The 25,691-nt window shown below is 38.5% G+C and overlaps 1 protein-coding gene across 1 annotated transcript; it reads left to right on the forward strand.

The window, feature by feature from the left end:
• Positions 1-23,050, forward strand: LOC126825508 (uncharacterized). Its single transcript, XM_050555151.2, has 11 exons — positions 1-133; positions 3,326-4,007; positions 7,412-7,615; positions 8,293-8,462; positions 9,316-9,475; positions 9,761-9,909; positions 10,641-10,779; positions 11,698-11,871; positions 12,935-13,095; positions 15,062-15,287; positions 22,096-23,050. Exons 2-11 carry the CDS (start codon positions 3,549-3,551, stop codon positions 22,366-22,368), a joined length of 2,115 nt encoding a protein of 704 aa, XP_050411108.1. The 5' UTR covers positions 1-133; positions 3,326-3,548; the 3' UTR covers positions 22,369-23,050.
• Positions 23,051-25,691: the final 2,641 nt, after the last annotated feature.

Here is a 25,691-nt window from a genome sequence, read left to right on the forward strand (position 1 = left end):
ATGTATAATATTAATAATATCATGTTATAATATCGTGTAAACACATAGACGACACATAAATAGGAATAGATTTGTATTTTGGTTTTGATAATTCTGTTTTAAAAACACATGGAGTGATTTCCGAAAACCAAATGTAAGTATAAAATACATATATAGTATAATATGTACATTTAAACTAAAATCTAAGTTGTTAAATGAAATGGGGTTTAACGTCTTACTTAACTGCTCCGACCGGGCTAATAAAGACGTGCACACGTCATGGTAGGGGTAGCGGTGGGGGGTTGGATGGTCGAAGGGTTAGCGCGTGCGTTTTGTATTGTAAGGTCTGTCACTGAGTCAACTGGCATAGTTTCGATTTCGCAGCTGTAGGCTCGCCTGTCTAATCTAGTAGGCTTTCTCCGGCTTCCTCCCACTGATAAAGACCCCTACGCCAACGTGAATTATTGAAAGGAAATTGAACCATGTGTTAGTCCCTAAATGAAGGTGAGCCTAGTCGTTCGGATTGAACGAAAAGCCGGGTTTCACCAGTGTATACATTGGCGTGTATGTAACTGTACACTATTCCCATCGAATCATAACTTTTAATACTGATGAGTTGTTCATAGAACATCAGGTACAATGAATTCTAAACGTTAGTCAAAACCGTACACAGGACACCGGGTTCTAAACGTTAGTCAAACCCACCTAACCGTTAGTCAAAATCCTATACAGGACCACGGATACAGTTCTAACCGTTAGTCAAAACCCTGTATTCGGGATCCCGGGTACAGTGAGGTCTAACCGTTAATCAAAACCCTGTATATGGGACCCTGTGTACAGTCAGTTCTAACCGTTAGTTAAAACACTGTATACGGGATTCCGAGTACAGTCAGTTCTAACCGTTAGTCAAAACCAAGTATACGGGATTCCGAGTACAGTCAGTTCTAACCGATAGTCAAAACCGTACATTAGATTCCAGGTACCGTCAGTTCTAACCGTTAGTCAAAAGCCAAAATTGTACGGACAATATGGACAAACTTTAAAAGAGGTACCCGATTCTTTCGAGATGGGGTAGCCAAATGAGAATAAATTGCCATGGGATCTTAGTATTTTGTGGCCTGGCTTCCAGTTATTAGTAGTGCAGGACAGAAGGCCCGACAAGGAACAGTGGCTAGTCGTTTGGATGAGACGAAAAACGGGGCCTCATGTACACATTGGCGTGCACGTAAAAGACCCCTTGGTAGCTGGAACTCGATATAAGAGTCTAGACGTGCACGTAAAAGATCCCTTGGCAGTTAGAATTTGAGATAAGAGTAGGTCGTTGTGCCACTGTCCGGGCACCCCCCCCCTCCCCCATATCACACTTTGTAGCGTATGCCCGTTTTTATGTTCGCCGTCGGTGGAGAGAAGTAAAACGTTAACTCTGTTTCATTTTACAATTTGCATTGACCGAGAAATGTCATCAGGATTTTCCGACGTGGTGCAGGAAGGTGGGGGGGGGGCTGACAAAGACAGCTGTCTAGTGTATACATTGGCGTGCACGTAAAAGATCCATTGGCAGTTGGAATTCGATATAAAAGTAGGTCATAGCGCCGCTGTCTGGGCACAATTTCCCTCATAAGACACTGCATTGCGTATGCCCGTCTTCGTTAGCCCAGTCGGAGGAGAACAGTAGGACGTTAAACCACATTTCATTTTATTTTACAATTATTTACCATGAATCATATAAAATACATTTTACCTTAAGTCACGATCAGGTCAGAAATAATTAACAGAAATTAAAACTACAACTAAATGACATTTAATCTATCTGCGTGAATTATTTAATGACTTTTACCTCCACAAAGAAAATCAATTCAATCGTTTTAAATTATTCATCTACAAGTGTCTCAACTAATGCAAGGGAGACAACTCTAAAAATTCAAAAATCAGATTTACTATTAGGTTACAGACCACCAAAGATATTCCTACAGATTGGGCAACATGTGGTAGGTAACGCCCCCCCCCCCCCCAAAAAAAAACCCTTTCCATGCCTCATGTGACCTTGACAATATTTTAGATATATTGGAGTGACCCAAACTTTAGTTTTATGACAATTTTGGGAATCACGAATAGATGACTAGAGTAACGATTACTAAAGAAAAAGACGAATTCTGAGAATAAAATGAATCATAAAATATATTCAAACTACGGCCAAATATATTTATTACAAAATACATCATATCTTTTCAAACTGACGGCAACATCTAGCCTACCATTCGTAAAGTAGCTGCCATTATGTAGGATACTCGAATTAAGTCCAAACTATCCGCCGCTAATAGTCAGATTAGATGACACAATCGGGTCAGGGGGACTGTATCTTTAAATGATGAGTTATTAATCAGAAACTATTAGGTAGAATATCATCCTCGATATCCACAGTGGTTTCATTCCGTTCCACTCCTCTAACCCCTGGTTTCATCCATGGGGGTGGGGGGAATCACGTGGCTAAGTGGGTAAGACGCTGGCTCGCTAGCCTGGAGGTCGGGTGTTCGATCCCTGCATTGGTCGAGAAAGTTCATCCAGATATTCCGGCGTGGTTTCCCCCTTGTCAGTGATGCAGGACGGAGGGCCTGACAGGGACAGCTGTCTAGTCGTTCGGATGGGACGAAAACCCGAGGTCCCGTGTACACATTGGCGTGCACGTAAAAGATCCCTTGGCAGTTGGAATTCGATATAAGAGTAGGCCGTAGCGCCGCTGCCCGGGCAAAAATTCCCTCATGGCACACCGTATGGCATATGCCCGTCTTCATTAGCCCAGTTTAGGAGCAGAACAGTAGGACGTTAAATCCCATATTATTTCATTTCATTTCATCAATGGGGAGAAACATATTCAAATTATCTGCCCTTGGTGATGGTGCTTTTTTATCGACCAATCAAAAAAATCGTTAAATTCAGATAAAACAGATGTTAATAGTTAAATTAGATGACACATTTATGTCGGGGAGAATATTAGTTAATTTCAAACTGTCGGGTAGACTAAGTTACATAATATTTCCATACGGGATGTAATGCAACTTTAAATGATTAGTTAATTCCACGTGGAATGGGTGAGTTAATTATGTTAGGGTAGAATTCATCTTTAAAAAGGAGTTAATTCCGAACTATTAGGTAGAATATATGACTTAATTAGTGTAAGGTGGAATTGATTTTTAAACGAGGAGTTAAGTCCAAACTATATCACGTGGAATATATGACCTAATTATTCCAGTAGGAATGTATCTTTAAATATATAATAATATATTTTACCAATGGTAATCAATATCATGTTATGTTGTCATTCAATATTTTTTATTCATTTTCACAGATCAAACAGATGAAATCGATCAAAACACCATGATCGGGACAAACATTGTTTTCTTTCAACATGGATGCCAAGATATGTCACTTGCCACGGTTCTAAAGGCCATGTTTTAGTGTCAAAGATTATAAATAAGTCAACAACGTTAATCCAGAGAGGTGTTGAAAATCCGGAATACGAAGCTTAATTAAGCACCTTGAAGCAAACCTGTTAATAAAAAAAGTCCAAGATGTCTAGCATGGCCTCAAGTTCTATACGGCCAACCACAGCACCGGGATTAAAAAAACGGAGATTCCGCCCCAACCGACAAGCAGCAATAACATCTTTGAGAAACAGGTCGAAATCAAATCCCGATTTACTAAACTCCTTTCAGCATGAATCCACCCAGTCTTATAGATTTGGCATTGCGGGTCCGTACACGACTCCGTCCTACCTCATCGAACTTAACGCTATTAAGCGACGACCGTCTAGTCGTAACCCGATGCCGTTGGTAGAGCTCCCGGATCCTTCAAAAGTTGTGCGGGAATGGACTCAAGATCAATATAGACGGAAGCGAAGGAATCGCCCGAAGCTGCCCCAGGTTGACGATGGTTCTAGGCGCTCGTCCCTCGATTTCCGGAAAGGAAGTTTAGGATTGTACGATGATTTTCCCGAGTCTGTGGAACGTGACAACGATAACGTGAGACAGGTAAGTTCTATTGTCTTCAATGATATTTACTATAATCTGATTCAATCTGTTTCACAGAGTATTAGGAAAGTCTTCTAATATCTCTGTAAAAGATGACTGCCTTCAAAAAATGACGTCATATCACGCGGCGTCAATCATTGGCTCAATGACGCGTACATTGTTTACATAAGAGTTACAGATTCGACCAGAATGGCGCCTTTTATTCATTTTAATACCCATTTACACTAAAATAGGAAATAATTTTTACCAACAAATACTTCAAACGTATTTATTTATTTTTCTTATACATAAAAAAATATTTTAGAATTTAATTTGTCAGAGGAAGAAAGTTAGAAAGTTAATATTTGTGGCTCACTAAATCGCAACGATGTCATCCTTATTAGTGACTGTAGAGGCCAAGCGAATATTCACTTCTGATCAGTGTGAATCTGATTAGCACATGGATGATGACAATGAAAAAAAAAAAAAATACAATTTATATGGGAAGCAATCACTGGTTTGTAAACATAGAACCTAACGTTTCGAAAAGTCTTCTCGTATCAAGCACAGATCCAAAGGTTAAATTAAAGATGCCTTCCCGCGTACAAACTGTACAATTTGATGATATATTTGGACTAAAACATATTCAAATTAATTAATCAATCAAATACTTGTTTCAAAACATTGTATTCGCGAGGAAATACCCATTCAACTTGTCATGCAACTTGATTGATGGGTGGGGGGGGCGGCAAAAAATATTTGTCTTTACTTACTGTCCATTTGCCATACATATTGATAATATTGGATTATCTTCTGCCTTTTTCCGCCGTTTAAATCTAAAGACTATTGTACGCTTAAACCTCTCAATGTTCCCAAAATCGGCTATTCATTCAATCAAGAAATAACAACCGCCCTTTAAGTCGTCGGGTTGCCAGTTAGTGATACCCTGACATTTTTGCCCAGTGCTTGCCTCGTGGGAGTTTTTCAGGGAATTGGTATTTTTCTATTAAGATTGGGGTCTATACTTTCCATTTGCCATACTTTTATTGGAAATAAATACCCATATAAACACTTTCGTGACAATGTATCTTTAAGTCCGAAAAACCATTTAACGGCGAATACTTAGTCTTACCAAATTGTTGTGAGACTCTAGCGAAGTTCGTTGGGTGATCTTGGGTAACTTTTTAAATGTCTTATCGACAAGGGCACTAAAATAATTCTAGACACAGTCTTAGAAGACATGATAGTAAACCTGGGCAGCCATTGCTGTCGTTTTTAACTTTAAAAAAAAATGCACATCGGTTTAAACTCTTTAAAAAGTCATTTCTAGCAAAGGTAAGAGTACAGTGCCATTACTGTACTCATACGTCACCACCAAGTAAGGTATTGAGGCATGACATTTGAATGGAACAAAGACGGATTCCGTTGATTAACTGTCTCTGTGTAAGATATAATCACACAATCTGATGTGGGTGATTAATTCTCTGACTTCGTGTTGTCTTTCGTCGTCTAAGAAACAAAGAAAACTAAAGATTCTTCTAGGTGATAATCCCAGGCTATTCCGTCCTGGTCGCTGAATTATGTTAACTTTGACGTGGGATTCTCATGGAACATGGAACAAAATATTTTGGATTTCAAGAAACGAAAGGTAGAAATTTACGTTAATTGTTTGACCGTTCTGACATAAATTAGTTCAACCATCAGGCAGCGAATTATTGTTTTTTTAGATGTGATTTCGAGAAACGAAAGGAACACGTTAACGTTGATTATTAAATTAATCGTGGGTTATTCTTCAACCATGAGGTCGCGAAATTCTTATTAACCTGTGATATATGTAAGGATGGATTAAAGAAATGAAATGGGGTTTAACGTCCTACTCTTCTACTCCGACTGGGCTAATGAAGACGGGCATATGCCATACAGTGTGCAATGAGGGAAATTTTGCCCGGCCTACTCGCTAGTCAGGAGGTCGCGTGTTGGATTCCTGCATTATTGGCGGAGATTTTCAGACGTGGTTACCCCTTGTCAGTGGTGCATGACGTGGGGGGGGGGCTGACAAGGACAACTGTTTAGTCGTTCGGATGGGACGAAAAACCGAGGTCCCGTGTAAACATTGGCATGCACGTAAAAGATCTTCAGGCAGTTGGAATTCGATATGAGAGTAGGCGACAGTGCCGCTTCCCAGGCAAAATTTCCCTCATAGCACACTGTATGGCGTATGCCCGTCTTCATTATCCCAGTCGGAGCACAACAGTAGGACGTTGAATAATGTTAAATGATCAATCATCAATTCAAGGATCGACAATCTAAAAAAAAAAAACCAAGTGATTTAAACAAACAGAAGTCAATAATTAAAAGTTCGATGAGGACTAATCATTAATTAAAAATAATCGATTTTGTGCGATTTATTTAAAGTGTTGAAAGGATGGGTCTGTTAAACAATAATTAGATCTAGAAGTCAGTGAAAGAAATTCTGTGTATTGTTATTTCCTGTGATAAAAATTCTTATATTTTTAAAACGTGAATCAACTGGTAGTGTAACCTAATCATTTACAGCTCCCTGCGACGATTACAAAACGTGAAGCATTGGGAGTGTAACGTAATTGTTTACTGCCCCTTGCGACTTGGATTACAAAATGTGAATCTCTAGGAGTGTAACGTAATTGTTTACTGCCCCCCCCCCCCACTTGGATTACAAAACGTGAATAATTAGTAGTGTAACGTAATTGTTTACTGACCCCCCCCCCCCCTCGACTTGGATTACAAAATGTGAATCCCTGGGAGTATAACGTAATCATTTACTGCCCCTGCGACTTGGATTACAAAACGTGAATCATTGGGAGTTCGACATGGATTACAAAACGTTATCAACTGGTAGTGACTGTTCTGTTATGGTACTCTTTACATACCAATTATTTGTGTTCTTTTTGTTCTTACTACACACCAGTTCCTTTTGTTCTTACTACACACCAGTTCCTTTTGTTCTTACTACACACCAGTTCCTTTTGTTCTTACTACACACCAGTTCCTTTTGTTCTTACTACACACCAGTTCCTTTTGTTCTTACTACACACCAGTTCCTTTTGTTCTTACTACACACCAGTTCCTTTTGTTCTTACTACACACCAGTTCCTTTGGTTCTTTCTACACACCAGTGTGTTTTTAACTTTTTGCACACAAGTTCTGGTTTTGCACACGAGTTGTATTTTAATCTTGCTGTACACCAGTTCGTCTTGTTTTTTCACAGACCAGTTCGTCTTGTTTTTTGAGCACACAGGATCTTTAATTTACTCTAAGTAATACCGTGGATCAAAGCTTCGATATGGACTAAACATTCTGATTGTTTATTTTTCAAATTTATTAATCATTTAGACCCTTCGCCTACTTAGATAAACTAAATGCTCGATTTTTATTTTTCTCTCTAGGTTCGGACATTTCGATGGTATGCTATGGTTATAAAGGCAGTGAGTAAATTAGCATTGGACATGCAGAGATTGTCTATACGCATGTCAGAACAGGTACCAATGTCGGATATGTTCTATATACCAGTCAAACAACCAGATGCCAATAATGAAGGAGAAAGTTCCAAACTTTTCTTTGATAAATCATGGTTTTCAAGAGATAGGGCGGTAAGTTACGAGATATCGTGAAGTGAGTCAGTCACTGTGTTAGCAAGTGATCGGAGGAAGCGAATGCCGTTAGCCTTGCGTCCGAATTTGAAAGTCGGTCACTGTCTCAATTCGAAGACGACCTAACAGAAACACAACTGGCAGGGAAAACGTTTACTCTCTGACATTCAGAGCCGGATTCAATTTGTGATTAAAACACAGATCCTATTTTATTTCATTTTTTATAGTTCAAAATTTAGGTTTACTTGTCTCTAAAACACTAGGATGATGTAAGGGATTAGCCAATGAAACAACCTGTAACGGCGAGTTTTTGGCGTGAGGTGCACAGAACTGTGGGAAACCCACTAGAAACATCAACGCTGATTGAGTAATCAAATGGCTGTCGCCATAGGGTCAAAATCCGCTCGTATGACCTCTGACGCTACCGTCCACTACAACTGGTCAGATCTTCATGTAGTAGAGGCCATCGAAAGTATAAAATACGAAACGAAGTTTAGATCTGTATTTTAGTCAGATTGTGGCGGTTGGAAATCGAAGATACGTAGGCGGGATAACTGTTGTTAGATTTCGAATTGTCAAGAGTACTCAATGTACACGAATGGAGATCGAATTGTCACACCTACCGAGGGACTATACACAGTTGGTGTCTTTAACTTTTATGCTTTTGTTTGTTGTAGATATCGAAGGTACCTCTATGGGCACAAACTATAACAATTAGAAAACCCGAACAAAGAACAAAAGACGAGATTAAAAGATTGCACGATTTATTGATTAACATGCAGAGTTTTAGAGAAAAGTTTACTGAGGATAAACGAGTCAAGATATGTCAATATATCAGATATACCAAGTAAGGCACTAAAATATATCAGATATACCAAGTAAGGCACTAAAATATATCAGATATAACAAGTAAGCTACTAAAATATATCAGATATACCAAGTGAAATATATCAGATATACCAAATTAAATATATCAGATATACCAAATTAAATATATCAAATATACCAAGTAAGGCACTAAAATATATCAGATATACCAAGTTAAAATATATCAGATATATCAAGTTAAATATATCAGATATACCAAGTAAAATATATCAGATATACCAAGTAAAATATATCAGATATACCAAGTTAAATATATCAGATATACCAAGTAAAATATATCAGATATACCAAATAAGCTACTAAAATATATCAGATATACCAAGTAAGTTACTAAAATATATCAGATATACCAAGTGAGCTACTAAAATATATCAGATATACCAAGTAAAATATATCAGATATACCATGTAAGTTACTACAATATAGTAAAAAAACAGATGTGACGCAACCATTTGATGTTGGCATACAGTTAGTTCAAATAATGGTGAAAATCGTACATGTTGATATTGTACATATTAATATTGTTTAGGTGTGCTAGAGGCCGGGTTGTATTAAGGCAAGGCCATGGTGTTTATATTTATAGGTGTGCTACAGGTCGTGTTATATTAAGACAAGGCCATGTTGTTTATATTTATAGGTGTGCTAGAGGTCGTGTTATATTAAAACAAGGCCATGTTGTTTATTTTGTAGGTGTGCTAGAGGCCATGTTGTTTATATTTGTAGGTGTGCTAGAGGTCGTGTTGTATTAACACAAGACCATGTTGTTTATATTTGTAGGTGTGCTAGAGGCCATGTTGTTTATATATTTGTAGGTGTGCTAGAGGTCGTGTTGTATTAAGACAAGGTCATCCTGGTGAATATTTATATTTTATATATGCTGGTTCTGTGATGATACAAGTTGAAATGGAGGACAAAAACGGAAAGATTTTCAATACGACAGAAAATATTATTAAAAGTGGTGCAAATTTTGGGGTAAATACCTATACAATGTATTATTTGTACAAATTATACTGCCTAGCCTTTTCATATTTCTTCGTATTATTATTATTGCATATTGTACACCCAACCCGTTAACTATTTTCTTGCATGATAGATTAATAATTTAGATAACATTTCAGGCCTAAAGAAAGACCTGCAATAGGCAGATTTACCTCTTGCATAATGTGTATTTTTTGATTTAAAGTATTTAGGTTGACGAACGTTTAAGTATTTGCATCCTACTAAAATACAATGTCTTATTTAAATATTATTTAAAAGGAAGAAGCTTTAATAGGAGAAGGTTTGCGATCTGCTACTATCATTGTTAAAGAACCAGCCGAGTTCTTCCATATTGATGGCGAGATATTTCTAGATATCTGTCCTCATCATATAGACTCACAGCTACATCAAAAGATGCAGTTTGCCGAGTAAGTTCTTACCAATACATCCTTTTATCTTCTGACTCTTTCTTGTTTGGGGCGGAGCAGAGTGGGGGGGGGGGGGGCGGGCAGTAGAATTGTGAATATGACAGTGGCTCATTAACCAGTATGACCCGGACCGAAAAAGTTCCTTGGGCATTTATCAGTCCAAATACAGGGAAAATAGAGTTTCCTGTACTGAATATGAAGAACGTTGTTGTTCTTGGTGTTTATCGTCCGCTCCACCGAGGGTAATATCGCATTATCTTAGTGCGTGTGTGTATGAGAGAGAGGGAGAGAGCGCGAGAGCGAGAACGATAGAGCGAGAGAGAGAGAGAGAGCGAGAGAGAGAGAGAGAGAGAGAGTTTAACGTCCACTCGACACAAACTAGGTCATTTCGAGACTAGCATATGGTTCAATTTTATGTCAATAGTTCGCTTGCGCAGGGGTCTTTAGCAGTGGGACGAAACCGGAGGACCCGGAGAAACCCACGAGGTTGGACAGGCGACCCTACTCCTTGTCACGTACAACCTCGCAAGTTGACTCAATGACAGACCTTATGATATCAAGAAATAGATGAGAATTGTTGGTTAGGGTCAGAATCAGGGTTAGGTTTAAGAATTTGGGGGGAGAGGTTAAGTCTCCACATAAGCACTGACCTAAATATTGTTTATAAAAAATACATTGTTAGAATAATAAGCTGTTCAAAAAACCCAAAATGATTTGATTTTATTCAACAGGATATTCGACATTTTCCGATGTTTAGACAAAGAAATGGTAAAAGACGTAGTTTTTAGGTCACAAATCATAAAAATGCCTCATGGCCGTGTTGTGGAAGCCGATTGGTCTAAAGCTAACTTTGTTTATTTCGTATTAAAGGTAGGTAACTCTACAGTGTTTGGTTTAACATTCTGGCCACAGATCACTAATGATTTCCCCATTAACTTTAATGTTAATTCTCATCTCTTAGACTGGCTCTAACTTTTTCCCAAATTTTCGTTGGGTAGAACGCTTTCTACCACAGATGGATCAACATGTGGCAAACTCTTGCCCAAAAGAACGTATAAGGTTCTTCATGAAAAACTTGAGATACACAAGCTGGAAGTAGAGACAAGTAAACATGCAATTTGTGGCCCTACATTTCAACCTAACCAACAACTCAACTCTTGTATCCCTCCGCCTCAAAATCATGAATATTCACCAAAACCTGTCAGAAAATGTATTTTCAAACCCTTTTTTCATTACCAAACAATATAGACATTTTTGGATATGGTGGCCATTAAGGAGAGAGATTTATTCTCGAAGTATGAAGTATATGGATCTCTGTGTGCGTAATGATTTCTGGTTTCATAAACAGAATCCTAGCTTCAGATCATCTGTAACAAATATACCTGATATAACATAATCGCACCCATAGTAATTTGCTTCTCAATCTGATTAAAACACAGATCCTATTTCGTTCCGTTTTTTATAGTTTAAAATTTCGTTTTACTTGTCTTTATTACACTATAACCGGCGTTCTCGATGATGTGAGAGATTAGCCAATTAAACCGTCTGTTAGGGCGAGTTTTTGGCGTAAGGTGCACGGAACTGTAGGTAAATTACTAAAATACGTCAACGATGATTGATTAATCAATGCCTGACGTTATAAGGTGAATAGCCGCTCGTATGACCTCTGACGCGACCTCCCACTACAACTGGTCAGGCCATGGAAAGTATAAAAGAAAGGAAACGAAATATATATCTGTATTCTAATCAGATTGTTGCTTCTCTGAACACATCTTGTCATTATTACAGGGTACGATCAAACTTTACCGGGATTTTGACGTCACTTCCGTTCTTAAAGATATGGATGATGACCTAGAAGACATATTGGAAACCGAGGTGGCACTAAAACGACTAGTAGAAGATGGCGTCGGTCAAACTAAACAGATAGCTTTAGTAGGAGCTCTACAAGAAGGCGATTATAGCGTAGGAATTTTTTTTTTTTTTTTTTTTTTTTGCTTTAATCTTATGTTCATACTAAGCAAAATACTTGCGTAAGTTCGATCCCGCTGTTGGTTTAGATAGTTCCCCTGATTTCTCAGTGTGCTTAAGTCTTGTCAGTGGTACAGGATAGCTGACATGGCAAAACACAGTCTAGTCGTTCGGATAGGCGGAAAACCAATGTGGACCAAGTGCACATCTAAAACACCCCTTAAACTGTTACAACAGAACAAAATAAAAATGAAAAATGCGTCTTGTATCCTACTAGGGGTGGATGGCTGAATGGTTAGCGCCTGCGCGTTGTATCATAAGGTCTATCATTGAGTCAGCTGGCGTGGTTGCGATTCTCCGGTTGTACGTGAAACGGGGTAGTGTCGCCTATCCAACCTTGTGGGTTTTCTCCGGTTTCCTCGCACTGCTAAAGATCCCCTACGCGCAAGTGAATTATTGAAATAAAATTAAACCATATGTTGGTCCCAAAATGACATAGTTTGTGTCGAGTGGACGTTAAACCCTATTTCCATATTTCCATACATCTTTTTCTTCCACTGCTAAAGACCCCTATGCACATGCGTATTATTGAAACAAGATTGAACCATGTATGTTAGTCCCGAAATGACCTAGTTTGAGTTGAGTGGACTTTAAACCCCATTTCTCTCTCTGTAGCCCAGTCGGCACAGAAAAGTAGGACGTTAAACCCATTTCTTTTCATTTCACCCTTAGCTAATTTAGAAGCGTTGGGTGGCCGAATTGTTAACGCGGTCGTGTTGGATTATAGGGTCTTGATTCCTCGCTTGTACGTGACAAGGAATAGGGCCACCAGTGCAACTTCGTGGGTTTTCTCCGGGTCCTCCGGTTTCTCCCACTGCTAAACTCCTCTACGAGCAAGCAAATTATTGAAATCAAATTGAACCATATTACTCTCCCCCCTCTCTCTCTCTCCCCCCCTCTCTCTCTCTCTCTCTCCCTCTCTCTCTCCCTCTATATCTCTCTCTCTCTCTCTCTGAAATGCATAAGTATTATCACATGTTTTATTTTTGGGTTGTAGGATCTATACATCCTGTCAACAGATAGTAACTATTCTCTCTCACCCGTTCAAATGATAAGTCAAGGTGCAGAAGTCTTGAGGGTATCACTACGCACTTTCCGGCGAATAATACCAAAACAGGATATAACGGACTATATTCGAGATAGATACACACAACACAAGTAAGTAATTATTGACTGATCCATTTGAGATGGCGACTTATTAACTTAACCTTTAATCTTTACAATAGTCGTTTATCTGGCATGATTGAGGCCATTTTCTTTCTCTTTTGATCTGGTAATGGGGCTGACTCGTGATCCGTCATTCTGTCGCCAGTGAAATTAATATTATTATAGATTCTTTCACAATTACCATCGTTACCCTACAATTTATGCTGAACAAATCTCAAACCTTCTACGCATTGAAATGTTACATAAAAGTACGAACAAATTGGTAGGAAAATATACAGCGAAGAACGGTTACAGACAACAGACCGGGATGTTGTAATAATAATACTAATTTTCTATTGCACTGAACATTCCGTTTAAGTGCTCTGTGGCGTCTCGTCAACACATTACTCCAGTTATTAAGAAACTAACATATGATTATTTTGAGACAACATATGGTTATTTGGAGACTAACATCATTTAGAGACTAACATACGGTCATTTAGAGACTAACAAACAGTCATTTAGAGATTATCATTAGATCATTTAGAGACTAAGAAACGGTCATTTAGAGACTAGCATACGGTCATTTAGAGACTAAACATCATTTAGAGACTAACATTCAGTCATTTAGAGACTAAAATGCGGTCATTTAGAGACTAAAATGCGGTCATTTAGAGACTAACATCATTTAGAGACTAACATACGGTCATTTAGAGACTTAACATCATTTAGAGACTAACATACGGTCATTTAGAGACTAACGCACGGTCATTTAGAGACCATCATTAGATCATTTAGAGACTAACAAACGGTCATTTAGTGAGTAGATGGTCATTTAGAGACTGACATCAGTTAGAGACTAACATTCGGTCATTTAGAGACTAACGTTAGATCATTTAGAGACTAAGAAACGGTCATTTATTGACTAGCATACGGTCATTTAGAGACTTAACATAATTTAGAGACTAACATTTAGTTATTTAGTGACTAAAATACGGTCATTTAGAGACTAACATCATTTAGAGACTGACATACGGTCATTTAGAGACGAACAAACAGTCATTTAGAGACTAACATTAGATCATTTAGAGACTAACAAACGGCCATTTAGAGACTTTAAGAGACTAACAAACGGTCATTTAGAGACTTTAGAGACTAACAAACGGTCATTTAAAGACTAACATACGATTCAATAGTCTTTTATCTGCACTCCAGTGTGTGTGTGCTGGTGGATCCAGGTTTGTCGTTCAATCCGAAGAGCTAGCGAAGTGAGATTCTGGGAATATTGTAATTGAATTGTTAGAATTGGGGTACAGAAGCTGATGATGAAAAAAACATAACACCGGGGTGGGGTGGGGAGGCTAGGTTCCCACTGTCGTGCCAATCTGTTTTACGGAGATCTTCTAATATCTCTGTGACAGATGACTGTTTCGACACGTGACGTCACATCACGCGGCGTCAATCATTGGCTCAATAGCGCGTGCATTGTTTACATAAGACGTTACTGATTCGGGCTAAATGGTGAATTTTACTTATTTTAATACCCATTTACACTAAATAGGAAATGATTTTTACCTACAAATAATTCAAACGTCTTTATTTATTTTTCTAATAAATGAAAAAAATGTTTTAGAATTTAATTTGACGGAAGAAAAAAGTTAATATTTGGGACTCATTAAGTCGTATTGATGTCATCCTTATCGGTGATTGTAGCGGCCTAGCGATCATTCACTGCTGATCAGTGTGCTGTCGTGCGATGCGTTGCTATACGATAGTCCACATTCAGCCACGTGCAAACACGTTTCGACACGATACCTACGACTAACCTCAATATATGATAAGCCCTGATAGGATCACCACGATTACTCCACGATTAAAACCACGATTTCGACTATAGCACGAATCGTGATATTGGGAACCTAACATTAGGAATTGTTAATCGTTGTTGAATCTTATGTCTTGTTTCATATATCTTCAGTATTCCTTCAGAGTTTGAACTGGGTAAACGATTTATAGAAAACGCACATTGGGCACATTATCAGAAACGGGTTATAGCTACCCTAGATCGGGTGCATGGAGGAGAGTTATTGGCTAATATTCCTGCTACTGCCAAAGGTACAAGTGGTTGGGCGAAATGGCCAGGATATTCATACGATGCTCAGGAGAAATGTTCTGTGTTCAGTGAACCAGATGGAAAATCAAAGGTAAGAATATACACGGGTGGGGCAATTTAATTAAAATACAGATCTATATTTCGTTTCGTTTTTATACTTTCTATGGCCTACACTACATGAAGATCTGACAAGTGGCTTATGACACTATGGTGTCAGACATTTGATTAACCAATCAGCGTTGATGTTTCTAGTGGGTTACCCACAGGTCCGTGTACCTCACTCCAAAACCTCGCCGTAACAAATCGTTTCATTGGTTAATCCCTCACATCATCCAGAACGCGGGTTATATACATGTAACAACTCTTTCAGATCGTAGTGTAGTAAAGACAAGTAAAACGAAATTTTGAAATATAAAAAACGAAAAGAAATAGGATCTGTGTTTTAATCAGATTGCAGATGACGTGGGGTGGGGGTTCTCATGTTTAAAAATCGGGGTTTCCATGGTGATATTTTGTGGGGTATATCTGAATCGAATATAAATTTCAATTTCATCAGCTACACCACCACAACCAACAAAAATCTCAAATTTACACATTTCATACAAATAAACCAACGGAGGGAGATACAGAGAAATGGGGTTTAACGTCCACTCGACACAAACTAGGTCATTTCGGAACTAACACATTGTTCAATTTTATTTCAATAATTCGCTTGCGCGTAGGGGTCCTTAGCCGTGGGAGGAAACCGGAGGACTCAGAAAAAGTCCACGAGATTGGACAAGCAAGCCTACTCCTTGTCACGTACAACCGGGGAATCGAATCCACGCCACTTAATTCATTGACAGACCTCATGATTTCACGCGCACGCGCTAGACCATTTACACCCCCCCCCTCCAATATAATAGAGTACACGTGATAAAGAAACATATCAAATACATTACTTAACTTGACTGATTGACAGATCTTGTGATTTCACGCGCACGAGTTAAACTACTACTGTCTGATTCATCGTAAATTTTAAACGGATTTCTTCGATTATGAACAAACTACTTAACGTTGGTTATTATAAACTTACCTGTGTGTTTGTAATGAACTCCCGTTCGATAAAATCCATTGCACAACTAATTATCACAACGATGAAAACAAGTTCTCTCTTGAAAAATTGAAATATCACAAACTTTTCCCAGAGAAAAATACCAATATGGAAGATGGTTACGTCACTCTGCGGAAGATATCATTTCGTATTAGGGGTGACAGCATAGGAAATTCAAGTACAATTACGACAAGAATCCATGACCACTCGGACCAAAGATCACTCGGTTCAAGACCAGTCGGACCAAGTGATAGACCACTCAGCCCAAACAAATAGACTACTCGGACCATACAAAAAGACTATTCGGACCCAACAGAAAGACGACTCGGACCAATAATAAAATGTTGTTTTAATAAATTGATAATTGCGTTTGTTTTAATATAATTACTCGAACCAATAATAAAGTGTTATTTTAATAAATTGATAATTGTGTTTATTTTAATATGACTACTCGAACCAATAATAAAGTGTTATTTGAATAAATTGATAATTGTGTGTGTTTTAATATGACTACTCGAACTAATAATAACGTGTTGTTTGAATAAATTGATAATTGTATTCCAAATCGCAAAATATCGAGAACCACACTTGTAGTCACGTTTAAAAAGGGGCATATAAACGTCCGGTCTTCGTATTATTATGTGCTGTTTATATTAACGCATCAGGGGCGGATAACTTGAAAACGTGTCTCCACCGCCCCACCCCCATATATAGTAACCCAGGGGTTAGTGGGGTAGAACGGAATGAAACCACTGGGGATACCGCGAATGTGGAAAAAGTAAAATTAGGCTATCAGACAAGAACAGTATACCCGTATATGTAGAAACTGTCAAAAGTCTGGACATACCGAGTCTCATTGCAAGAGTAAAGAAAAATTAGATTGATATTTTTTTTTGGCACCATTATTAATTAATTTTAAAACTAATCGTTGATTTATTTTCGTACACAAAATTGAACCAAACAACTCTAAATATAAGAATTCCGTATAAGAATTATTTGCTTCTTTGTATTGTGATTTAATAATAAATAAATAGCATATTGTCTAGCCTTATAATATAATTTAATTGGTCCGACTGGTCTTGTTTTGGTCCGACTGGTCTTAGTCCGAGTAGTCTTTGGTCCGAGTGGTCTGGATACCTACGACAATTGGCATTGGGTTTGAGCGTTCGGACACATAACTACCCGTATTCCTGTATTTAGTTACCGTCTTTTACATTCTAGTAAAATCTCTGCAAATTTTATAGCTTTACTTTTTGAAATATTTTGTTCTAATTATTTGATTAGCGACTCGGATGGGATTATTTACTTTTGAACACGCATGCCGCACAAACACAACTATACATTCGTTTTACGGGCTTTATCACACTTCGGTCAAAACTGTCGAATCGAGAATTAATGTTCCGCTTCTTACGGGGTCATACGGGCTTAGTAGCATTATATACCCATCCGGGCACCCAATACGGCAATAGACACGCTGAGGGCTGCCGCAACACGCTTAAAGATGTTAATAAAGCGGTTATTATTCGATCGAAAGAATGCGTATAAAATTAAAAATACACTCAGAGAATTCGGAGGTAAGCTTCATGATCCTTGTTAAATTATTTATAACATAAAGAAGATAGGATATTTATAGTTTATTCATGACTTTATTTTTACGAGTATCCGTGCAATCAGTGATATTTTAATTGTGAAGAAAATTTGATAGACTGGCGATCAATGGTTTCCATATAAATCTCCTATGTAATTGCCTTCAATTGATATTTTTCGTCGCCCAAACCCATATACGATCAAAATGATCGCGCTGTCAAACTATCTTTCAATGTTAACCAACCCCCGCAACAGGTATATTGGATTCGACCAATACGTCACGAAGACATTGTTGACATCGACTCTGTCGAAATTACAAGTAAATTTTCAAATTTTTCAAGAGAGAAATTATTCTCATCGTTGTGATAATTAGTTGTGCAATGGAGTTTATCGAACGGGAGTTCATTACAAACACACAGGTAAGTTTATAATAACCAAAGTTAAGTAGTTTGTTCATAATCGAAGAAATCCGTTTAAAATTTACGATGAATCAGACAGTAGACCATTTTTAACCCCCAGTAATAAAATAGAGTAAACATATAAACTTCTATATTAAATACATTACTGAACTTATATATTACAAACAAACTGACATACGTCTTTATGCAGAGCCTTATGTCTCCGTGAGGTCGGAGTGGCGTCCTTACTGCGCTGCTGCGACCGCACGGCGAACAGAAAATGCACAAGGTCGCCGGCAAACAACTCGATAAAATGTCCACAAAAGATTACAAACTTGAAAAAGCCGCGTTCTCACAGCTTTCCAGGTCAGATAGCAGAACCTTGGCGTTTGTTTTGAACATGCTCAAAATAAACGCCGTGGCTGGGCGATCATTGGCGACCATGGAGACGACAGCGATCGTGACGCGTTCTGAGACCATTTTCCGTCTCCTTAGCAGCGCAGTAAGGACGCCACCCCGGTCTGACGGGGATATTACATAAAGACAGGGAATAAATCGATAGATCATTTCTCGATATCATATATGTATATGAATACTGCAAAAGTACAAAACCAATATATACGATAGCGCTAATGTTTCAGGGGCGTACACGTTGCATCATAAGGTCTGTCATTGAGTCAACTACACCTGTTTTACGTCACAAGGAGTAGGTTCGCCTGTCCAACCTCGTGGGTTTTCTCCGGTTTCCTGCTAAATACTTCTACGCCCAAGCGAATTATTGAAATAAAATTGAACCATATGTTAGTCGAGTGGACGTTACCCCCCCCCCCCATCTCTCTGTCTCTGTCTCTCTCTCTCTCTCTGTCTCTCTCTCTCTCTCTCAATAATATTTCATCTGTTTCGCGCCTATTCAACCTGGACAAGCAATGATAACGGAAATAATGTGTTAAAGAGACGTTGATCTCCATTAACATTACTTGAGATGTCTTTGGACTACATAAAATTTATTGTTGAAGGTGATTTACTGACCATGGCTTTATTAAATCCTTGAGGGTTAATTGATGGTGTTAATGGTCATCCACTGACCTACATCCTAAAGGTTTATGATAACTGCTTCAGACTTGTAGTTCTCTATAGAGCTATAAACAGTACAAACTTAGACCACTTTAGAAGAGTTAGCAGGCTATAATGTCTCTTAAAATGAAACCTATAGACTAACAATGTTCGAAGGACATCTCACTATATAACTCTATCTTAAAGATACATTAGGTAATATTAGATAAAGTTTTCACCAGATAATGTAAAGGGAATTTGCTGAAAAATTCAGTCAAATTGATGCACTCTGAACCGATCATCATTACTGAAGTCGGTTCTATAGTCTCGTTTATCCAGTTCATGATTAAATCATGAATGAAAGTTGAGCAGCAAATGGGATCCTAACCCAGTAAATATTGCAGGCTAGCGTTGACATCGAGAGTTGATTATGGCCTGGATAAGTTAATTAATGTCTAATTAATAATTTAGATGACATTTTAGACTTAAAGAAAGACCAGCAATAAACAGATTTAGCTCTTGCATAATGTATGTTTAATATCATGAGATGGTATTTCCTAAAATAAATCAAAATGAAATAGGTTTTAGATCCTACTTTTCGGCACCAACCGAGATAAAAACGGACATGCGCAGTCCTTCACGTTTAAGGGGAGCTTTTGCTCCTTCTCCTCTCGACGCACGTCGGCTTTCCTTCAAAGGAGTCATTAAAGACTCCTGCAAATTAGCTAAATTGCTCTCCTAAATATTGAGATTAATAAACTACTTTCAGTTTTGTTTACTTTTAAACTGCATATATTCAAGGTACCAGGAGCTTTTTATGGCTCCCGCACAATTTTATAAACATGAAGGACTGCATGAGTCATATATGTTGCTATGAGAGACGTGTTACCAGGACATCCGTGTTTCAACCAATACGAACGATTAGACGCTTCTTCGCACTGTCTAACCTCGTGGGTTTTTCCGGGTCCTCCGGTTTCCTCCCACTGCTAAAGACCCCTATGCACAAGCGAATTATTGAAATAAATTGAACCATGTGTTTGTCCCGAAATGACCTAGTTTGTGTTACCCCCCCCTCTCCACCCGATTAGATTTTATTACATACTTCGAGAAGGTATTTGTTGAGTAATACAACCTTCTGGTAGTTTATCGAGGGCTAGCCGTCCTTACCGCACGGTAAAATAAAACCGTCTAGTAGTTTATCGAGGTTCGGGTGCTTCATAAGTCCAAAATGGCCGCTTTATATAAATGAGAATTTTGGGGATAATTAACCCGAACCCTAACCCTAACCCATTTTAAAAGACTGAACTTGGGTCTTATTTAGTTTTTACTTCTCTTAAAAGGGTTAGGGTTAGGGTTCGGGTTAGTATTCCCCTAAATACTCATTTGTATAAAGCGGCCATTTTGGTATGAGTTCTGGCTTGTTCTGGAATTTGTTGCTTCTAGTGGTGATAAAATTTGTACCGTGCGGTAAGGACGGCCAGCCCTCGATAAACTACTAGAAGGTTTTATTACTCAACAAATACCTTCTCGAAGTATGTAATAAAATCTAATCGGGTGCTCTCTCTCTCTCTCTCTCTCTCTTCTTCGTAGTCCCCCCGGTCTGCCCACAGAGAAGAGGGAAATCCGTTGATTTAACCCGAGACCCACTGGTTAGTGAGGCAGCGCCTCGCCAAATTAGCCACATTCCATCAATAGCTTCTGGAACGTTCACTCGATAAAAACTAGGCCGTTTCCGGACTAACATATGGTTCAATTTTATTTCAATTATTGGCTTATAATTAGAGTAGGAGGAAACCGGAGGACCCGGAGTCAGGCGACCCTACTCCTTGTCACGTACAACCGGGTAATCGAAACCACGCCAGTTGACTAAATGACAGACATTATGATACAGCGCGCACACGCTAACCATTCGGCCATCCAACTGCCCATATGGTATGAGCCCTTCTTCATTAGCCACTCCTTGTCACGTACAACCGGGGAATCGAAACCACGCCAGTTCACTCAATAACAGACCTTATACTAGGACATGTTGTGAGAGAAGCCTTCATCCGAGTATCATTCACATTCCACGCGTAACCATAGTAATGACCCAAGTATTGTGTCGATGTGACGTTATACCCTATTCCATTCATGTAACAACGTCTAGAGACTTCAAGTAAATTTAATTTTACTATGAAAGACCGCTCATAAACTATGGTTAATTCTATTATACAGCAATAACCCAGGTAATAAATATTTGATGGTGGTTTCTTCACCATATCTTGGTCATCTTCTCCTCACAACAATAAACATTATTTGATTATATCAACATCACAGATGGCTGGAGTCAGTCGATTCTTAAAATCAATGGACAATACAAGAACTAACATATCAATTTGTAGTTTTTGTTATAATATTCTAGTTCACAGTTTCCAGAAATAAAATCCCCTAAAATTAGTGAAAACGCTGTCCGAGCATAATGCTTGTCATGTATTGTACAACTGAAGAAAATATTCCGGGCAACTGTCAAGGATATCTTTTCGGGTTGGGGAGTTCGATGGCTGAATGGCTAGCGCGTGCGCGTTGTATCATAAGGTCTGTCTTTGAGTCAACTGGCGTGGTTTCGATTCGCCGGATACATAAATATACATAGATATACATAGACATACATAGATCTTAATAGATATACATATGTAAACATATATATATATATACATAAATAAATGGATGAATAAATAAATAAATAAATAAATTGTTTCATTCATTGATATATATTTCTTTTGTTTCAGTTGGAAATCTTCCAATTTGTGAAAACACCAAAACCCCCTCGTGCACGAAGGATAGCCGAAAAGCAAATGGATAAAAGGAAGGACAAGGATTCGTCAATGAGACTAGCACCACGTGTTGATGTAGACCAGGATGAAAACGATGGAGCCAGAGTTATAATTGATAATCCTAGAAGACTCTTGTGCAAACCTCCTGGAAGTAAACCCCCGTTAAAGTTATTGGACGCTTATTTCTATGATAGACCTTATAATCCTTACGTCAACAGACTACAATAGTGATCTTACAGTCCTTACGTCAATAGACTACAGTAGTGATCTTACATTCCTTACGTCAATAGATCGCAATAGTGATCTTACTGTCCTTACGTCAACAGATCGCAAATAGCAATAGTGATCTTAAACATCTTTGAGACGAGTCTTACGGGGATAAAATAGCGAATCTTACAATCAATCCTTATAGACTATAATAGTGATCTTAAAATTCCTATAGACTATACTAGTGATCTTACGATTCCTTCCTATAGACTGTAATAATGATCTTACAATTTCTACAGACTACTATAGTGATCTTACAATTTCTACAGACTACTATAGTGATCTTACAATTTCTACAGACTACTATAGTGATCTTACAATTTCCACGGACTATAATAGTGATCTTACGATTCCTTACAGCCTATAATAGTGATCTTACAATTCCTGCAGACTATAATATTGAACTTACAATTCCGTTCATACCATACGAGTGATCTTACAGCTTATTATAGTGCTCTTACAATTCCTATAGACTATAATATTGATCTTACAATTCCTACAGGCTATAGTAGTGATTTTAAAATTTTGTACTGGCTATATTAGTGATCTTACGTTTCCTGTAGGCTATAGAAAGGCTGACTTGGTCACACACAAACAAATTATATAGTCGCATAATTAATAAAATAATTTTTATAATAAAGAATGATAGTTTTATATTTTCAGTTACCCCCCTCCGCCCAATTGTACGTTACCGCGTCTTCATTAGGAACATTAGGACTCAATCTGATTAAAACACAGATCCTATTTCGTTTCGTTTTTTTATGGCTCAAAATTTCGTTTTTCTTGTCTTCACTACACTAGGATCTGAATGAATTATTATATAAACCGTGTTCTGGTTGATGTGAGGGGTTATCCAATCAATCTGTCGAGCCGAGTTCTTATCGTTGAGCATGCGGGAAACAAATCAAAGCAAAATTTGGTTTTCGAATTTGCATGGTTATTTAAGGGTTTTTTTTTTATCTTTTGCAAATTACAATACCAATCTAATTAAAATAAAGATCTATATTGCGTTTCGTTTTTTATACTTTCAATGGCTTACACTCCATGAAGATCTGACCGGTTGTAGTAGTGGAAGGTCGCGTCAAGTGTCATACGAGCGGCTTTTGACCTTATGATGTCGGACATTGATTAATTAATCAGCGTTGATGTTTTCTAGTGGTTTACCCAACTTTCCGTGCATCTCACGCCAATAACTAGCCGTAACAGACAGTTTCATTAGCTAATCCCTCACAATATAACAACTCTTCCAGATCCTAGTGTAGTGAAGACAGGTAAAACGAAATTTTGAACTATAAAAAACGAAACGAAATAGGACCTCTAAAGGGAATATTAGTTCCTTTCTCAGAGAGAGAGAGAGAGAGAGAGAGGGAGATGGGGGATTTAACGTCACTCGACACAAATTAGGTCATTTCAGGACTAACATATGGTTCAATTTTATTTCAATAATTCGCTTGCGCATACGGGTCATTAGTAGTTGGAGGAAACCAGAAGTCCCGACGACCCTACTCCTTGTCACCTACAGCCGGGGTATCGAAACCACGCCAGCTGACTCAATGACAGACCTTATGACACAACGCCGCCCCCCCCCCCCGCTTTATATATACAGTATCAACAGAAGCCAGCACCACTTATTATTTTTAGTGGAACCTTTTGATACCCCTCTTTCAATCTGTCTAGTGGTATTTGATATTTGTCGACGAAACCCTAATCCCTTTTTTGAAATTAGTCTGAATCGACTCGGGAGATGAGCTGTACCTCTAATATTTTGAATTTGTCAACGAGACCCTACACCCTTTTTAAAATCAGTCTGAATCCACCTCGGGAGATTAGCTATCTTAAATATTGTGAATTTGTTTTCTCAATTAAATCAAGACAAATACAATATATTAATCTAAAAATAACCCAAGAAATGTTTCGACCCCAAAGCTCATTCTATTCCATTGATGGAGCCACGGTGGCTAGGTAGGTAAGACGCTGGCTCGCTAGCCCGGAGGTCGCGTGTTCGGACCCTACGAGGTCATCGGAATTTTCCGTGCGCTTTCCCTTTGTCAGTGGTGCGGAACGGAGGGCAGATGTCTAGTTGCTCGGATGGGACGATTAACCGAGGTCCTGTGTATACATTGGCGTGTACGTAAAAAAGATCCCTTGGCAGTTGGAATTCGATATAAGAGTAGGCCATAGTGCCGCTGTCCGGGCAAAATGTCCCCCAAAGCACACTGTATGATGTATGCCCGTCTTCATTAGCCCAGTCGGAGCAGAATAGTAAGACGTGAAACCCCATTTCATTTCATTCCATTTTTAATGTGCTTCTAAAAACCTAGAAAGCGTTTGGACCACATCTAGTGCCTCTCCAACCTCGTGGGTTTCCTGCCACGTTCAAGTCAATTATTGAAACCATGTGTTAATCCCGAAATGACCTAGTTTGTGTCGAGTGGATGTTACCCCCTCTCTCTCTCCTTCCTCTCATCCATCATTTCTAGTAATAACAGATGATATGTGTCTCACGAATCAAATAGCAATAAATCCGGGTGTATTGACTATCAACATCAAGATGATTGACGTGGTGATCTTCAACCGGACCTTTAAACCAACATTTATCAATATTCAGGGCGGATAACATGATGACGATAATAGATAACAATAAGGGTTAATGTTCCGACAACCATTTAAAGTCCAACTGTCACTGGCTGGCATCAACCGTCTAAAGTCCCACTGCCACTGGCATCGACTGTCTAACGTCCCACTGTTACTGGCTGGCATCAAAAGTCTAAAGTCCCACTGTCACTGTCTGGCATCGACTGTTCAACTTCCACTGGTATCGACTGCCTACATCCCCATTGTTACTGACATCGTTACTGACATCGTTACTGACATCGACATTTAAATTTCCATTCCACTGACTGCGACTCTTTAAATCCCCACTTTCACTGGTATCGACCCTTTATAGCCCCGTCTCACTGGTATCGACACTTTAAAGCCCCATTCCCACTGACATCAACACCTTAAAGCCCAATCCCCAGTGGTATCGGCTCTTTGAAACCCGATTCCCACTGACACCTATTCTTTAATACCGCATTCCCACTGGCATCGACTATAATTAAATGTATTAGCGACTGGTGGATTTTGAAAGTCTTACACTATCAGAAGAGCGAGTTACCGTACTTTTCAAGCCGAATGTGAATGGAAATTTAGCCTTGATTCTCATATCTTATTGACATGCACTTTAAAATGGTCTGATTCCTAAATCAATTTTTGAAACTTCCTTTCAAGTCGGAAGATAATAT

The sequence above is a fragment of the Patella vulgata genome, chromosome 6 (genome assembly GCF_932274485.2).
Source record: "Patella vulgata chromosome 6, xgPatVulg1.2, whole genome shotgun sequence".
NCBI classification, from domain to species: domain Eukaryota; kingdom Metazoa; phylum Mollusca; class Gastropoda; family Patellidae; genus Patella; species Patella vulgata.

Bases quoted from the DNA above. Each gene is read 5' to 3' on its own strand.
- LOC126825508 (XM_050555151.2), top strand. From the start codon at position 3,549: ATGTCTAGCATGGCCTCAAGTTCTATACGGCCAACCACAGCACCGGGA. The intron at 4,008-7,411 runs GTAAGTTCTATT...TTTTCTCTCTAG, and splicing joins ACAACGATAACGTGAGACAG to GTTCGGACATTTCGATGGTA. The intron at 15,288-22,095 runs GTAAGAATATAC...CTTTTGTTTCAG, and splicing joins AACCAGATGGAAAATCAAAG to TTGGAAATCTTCCAATTTGT.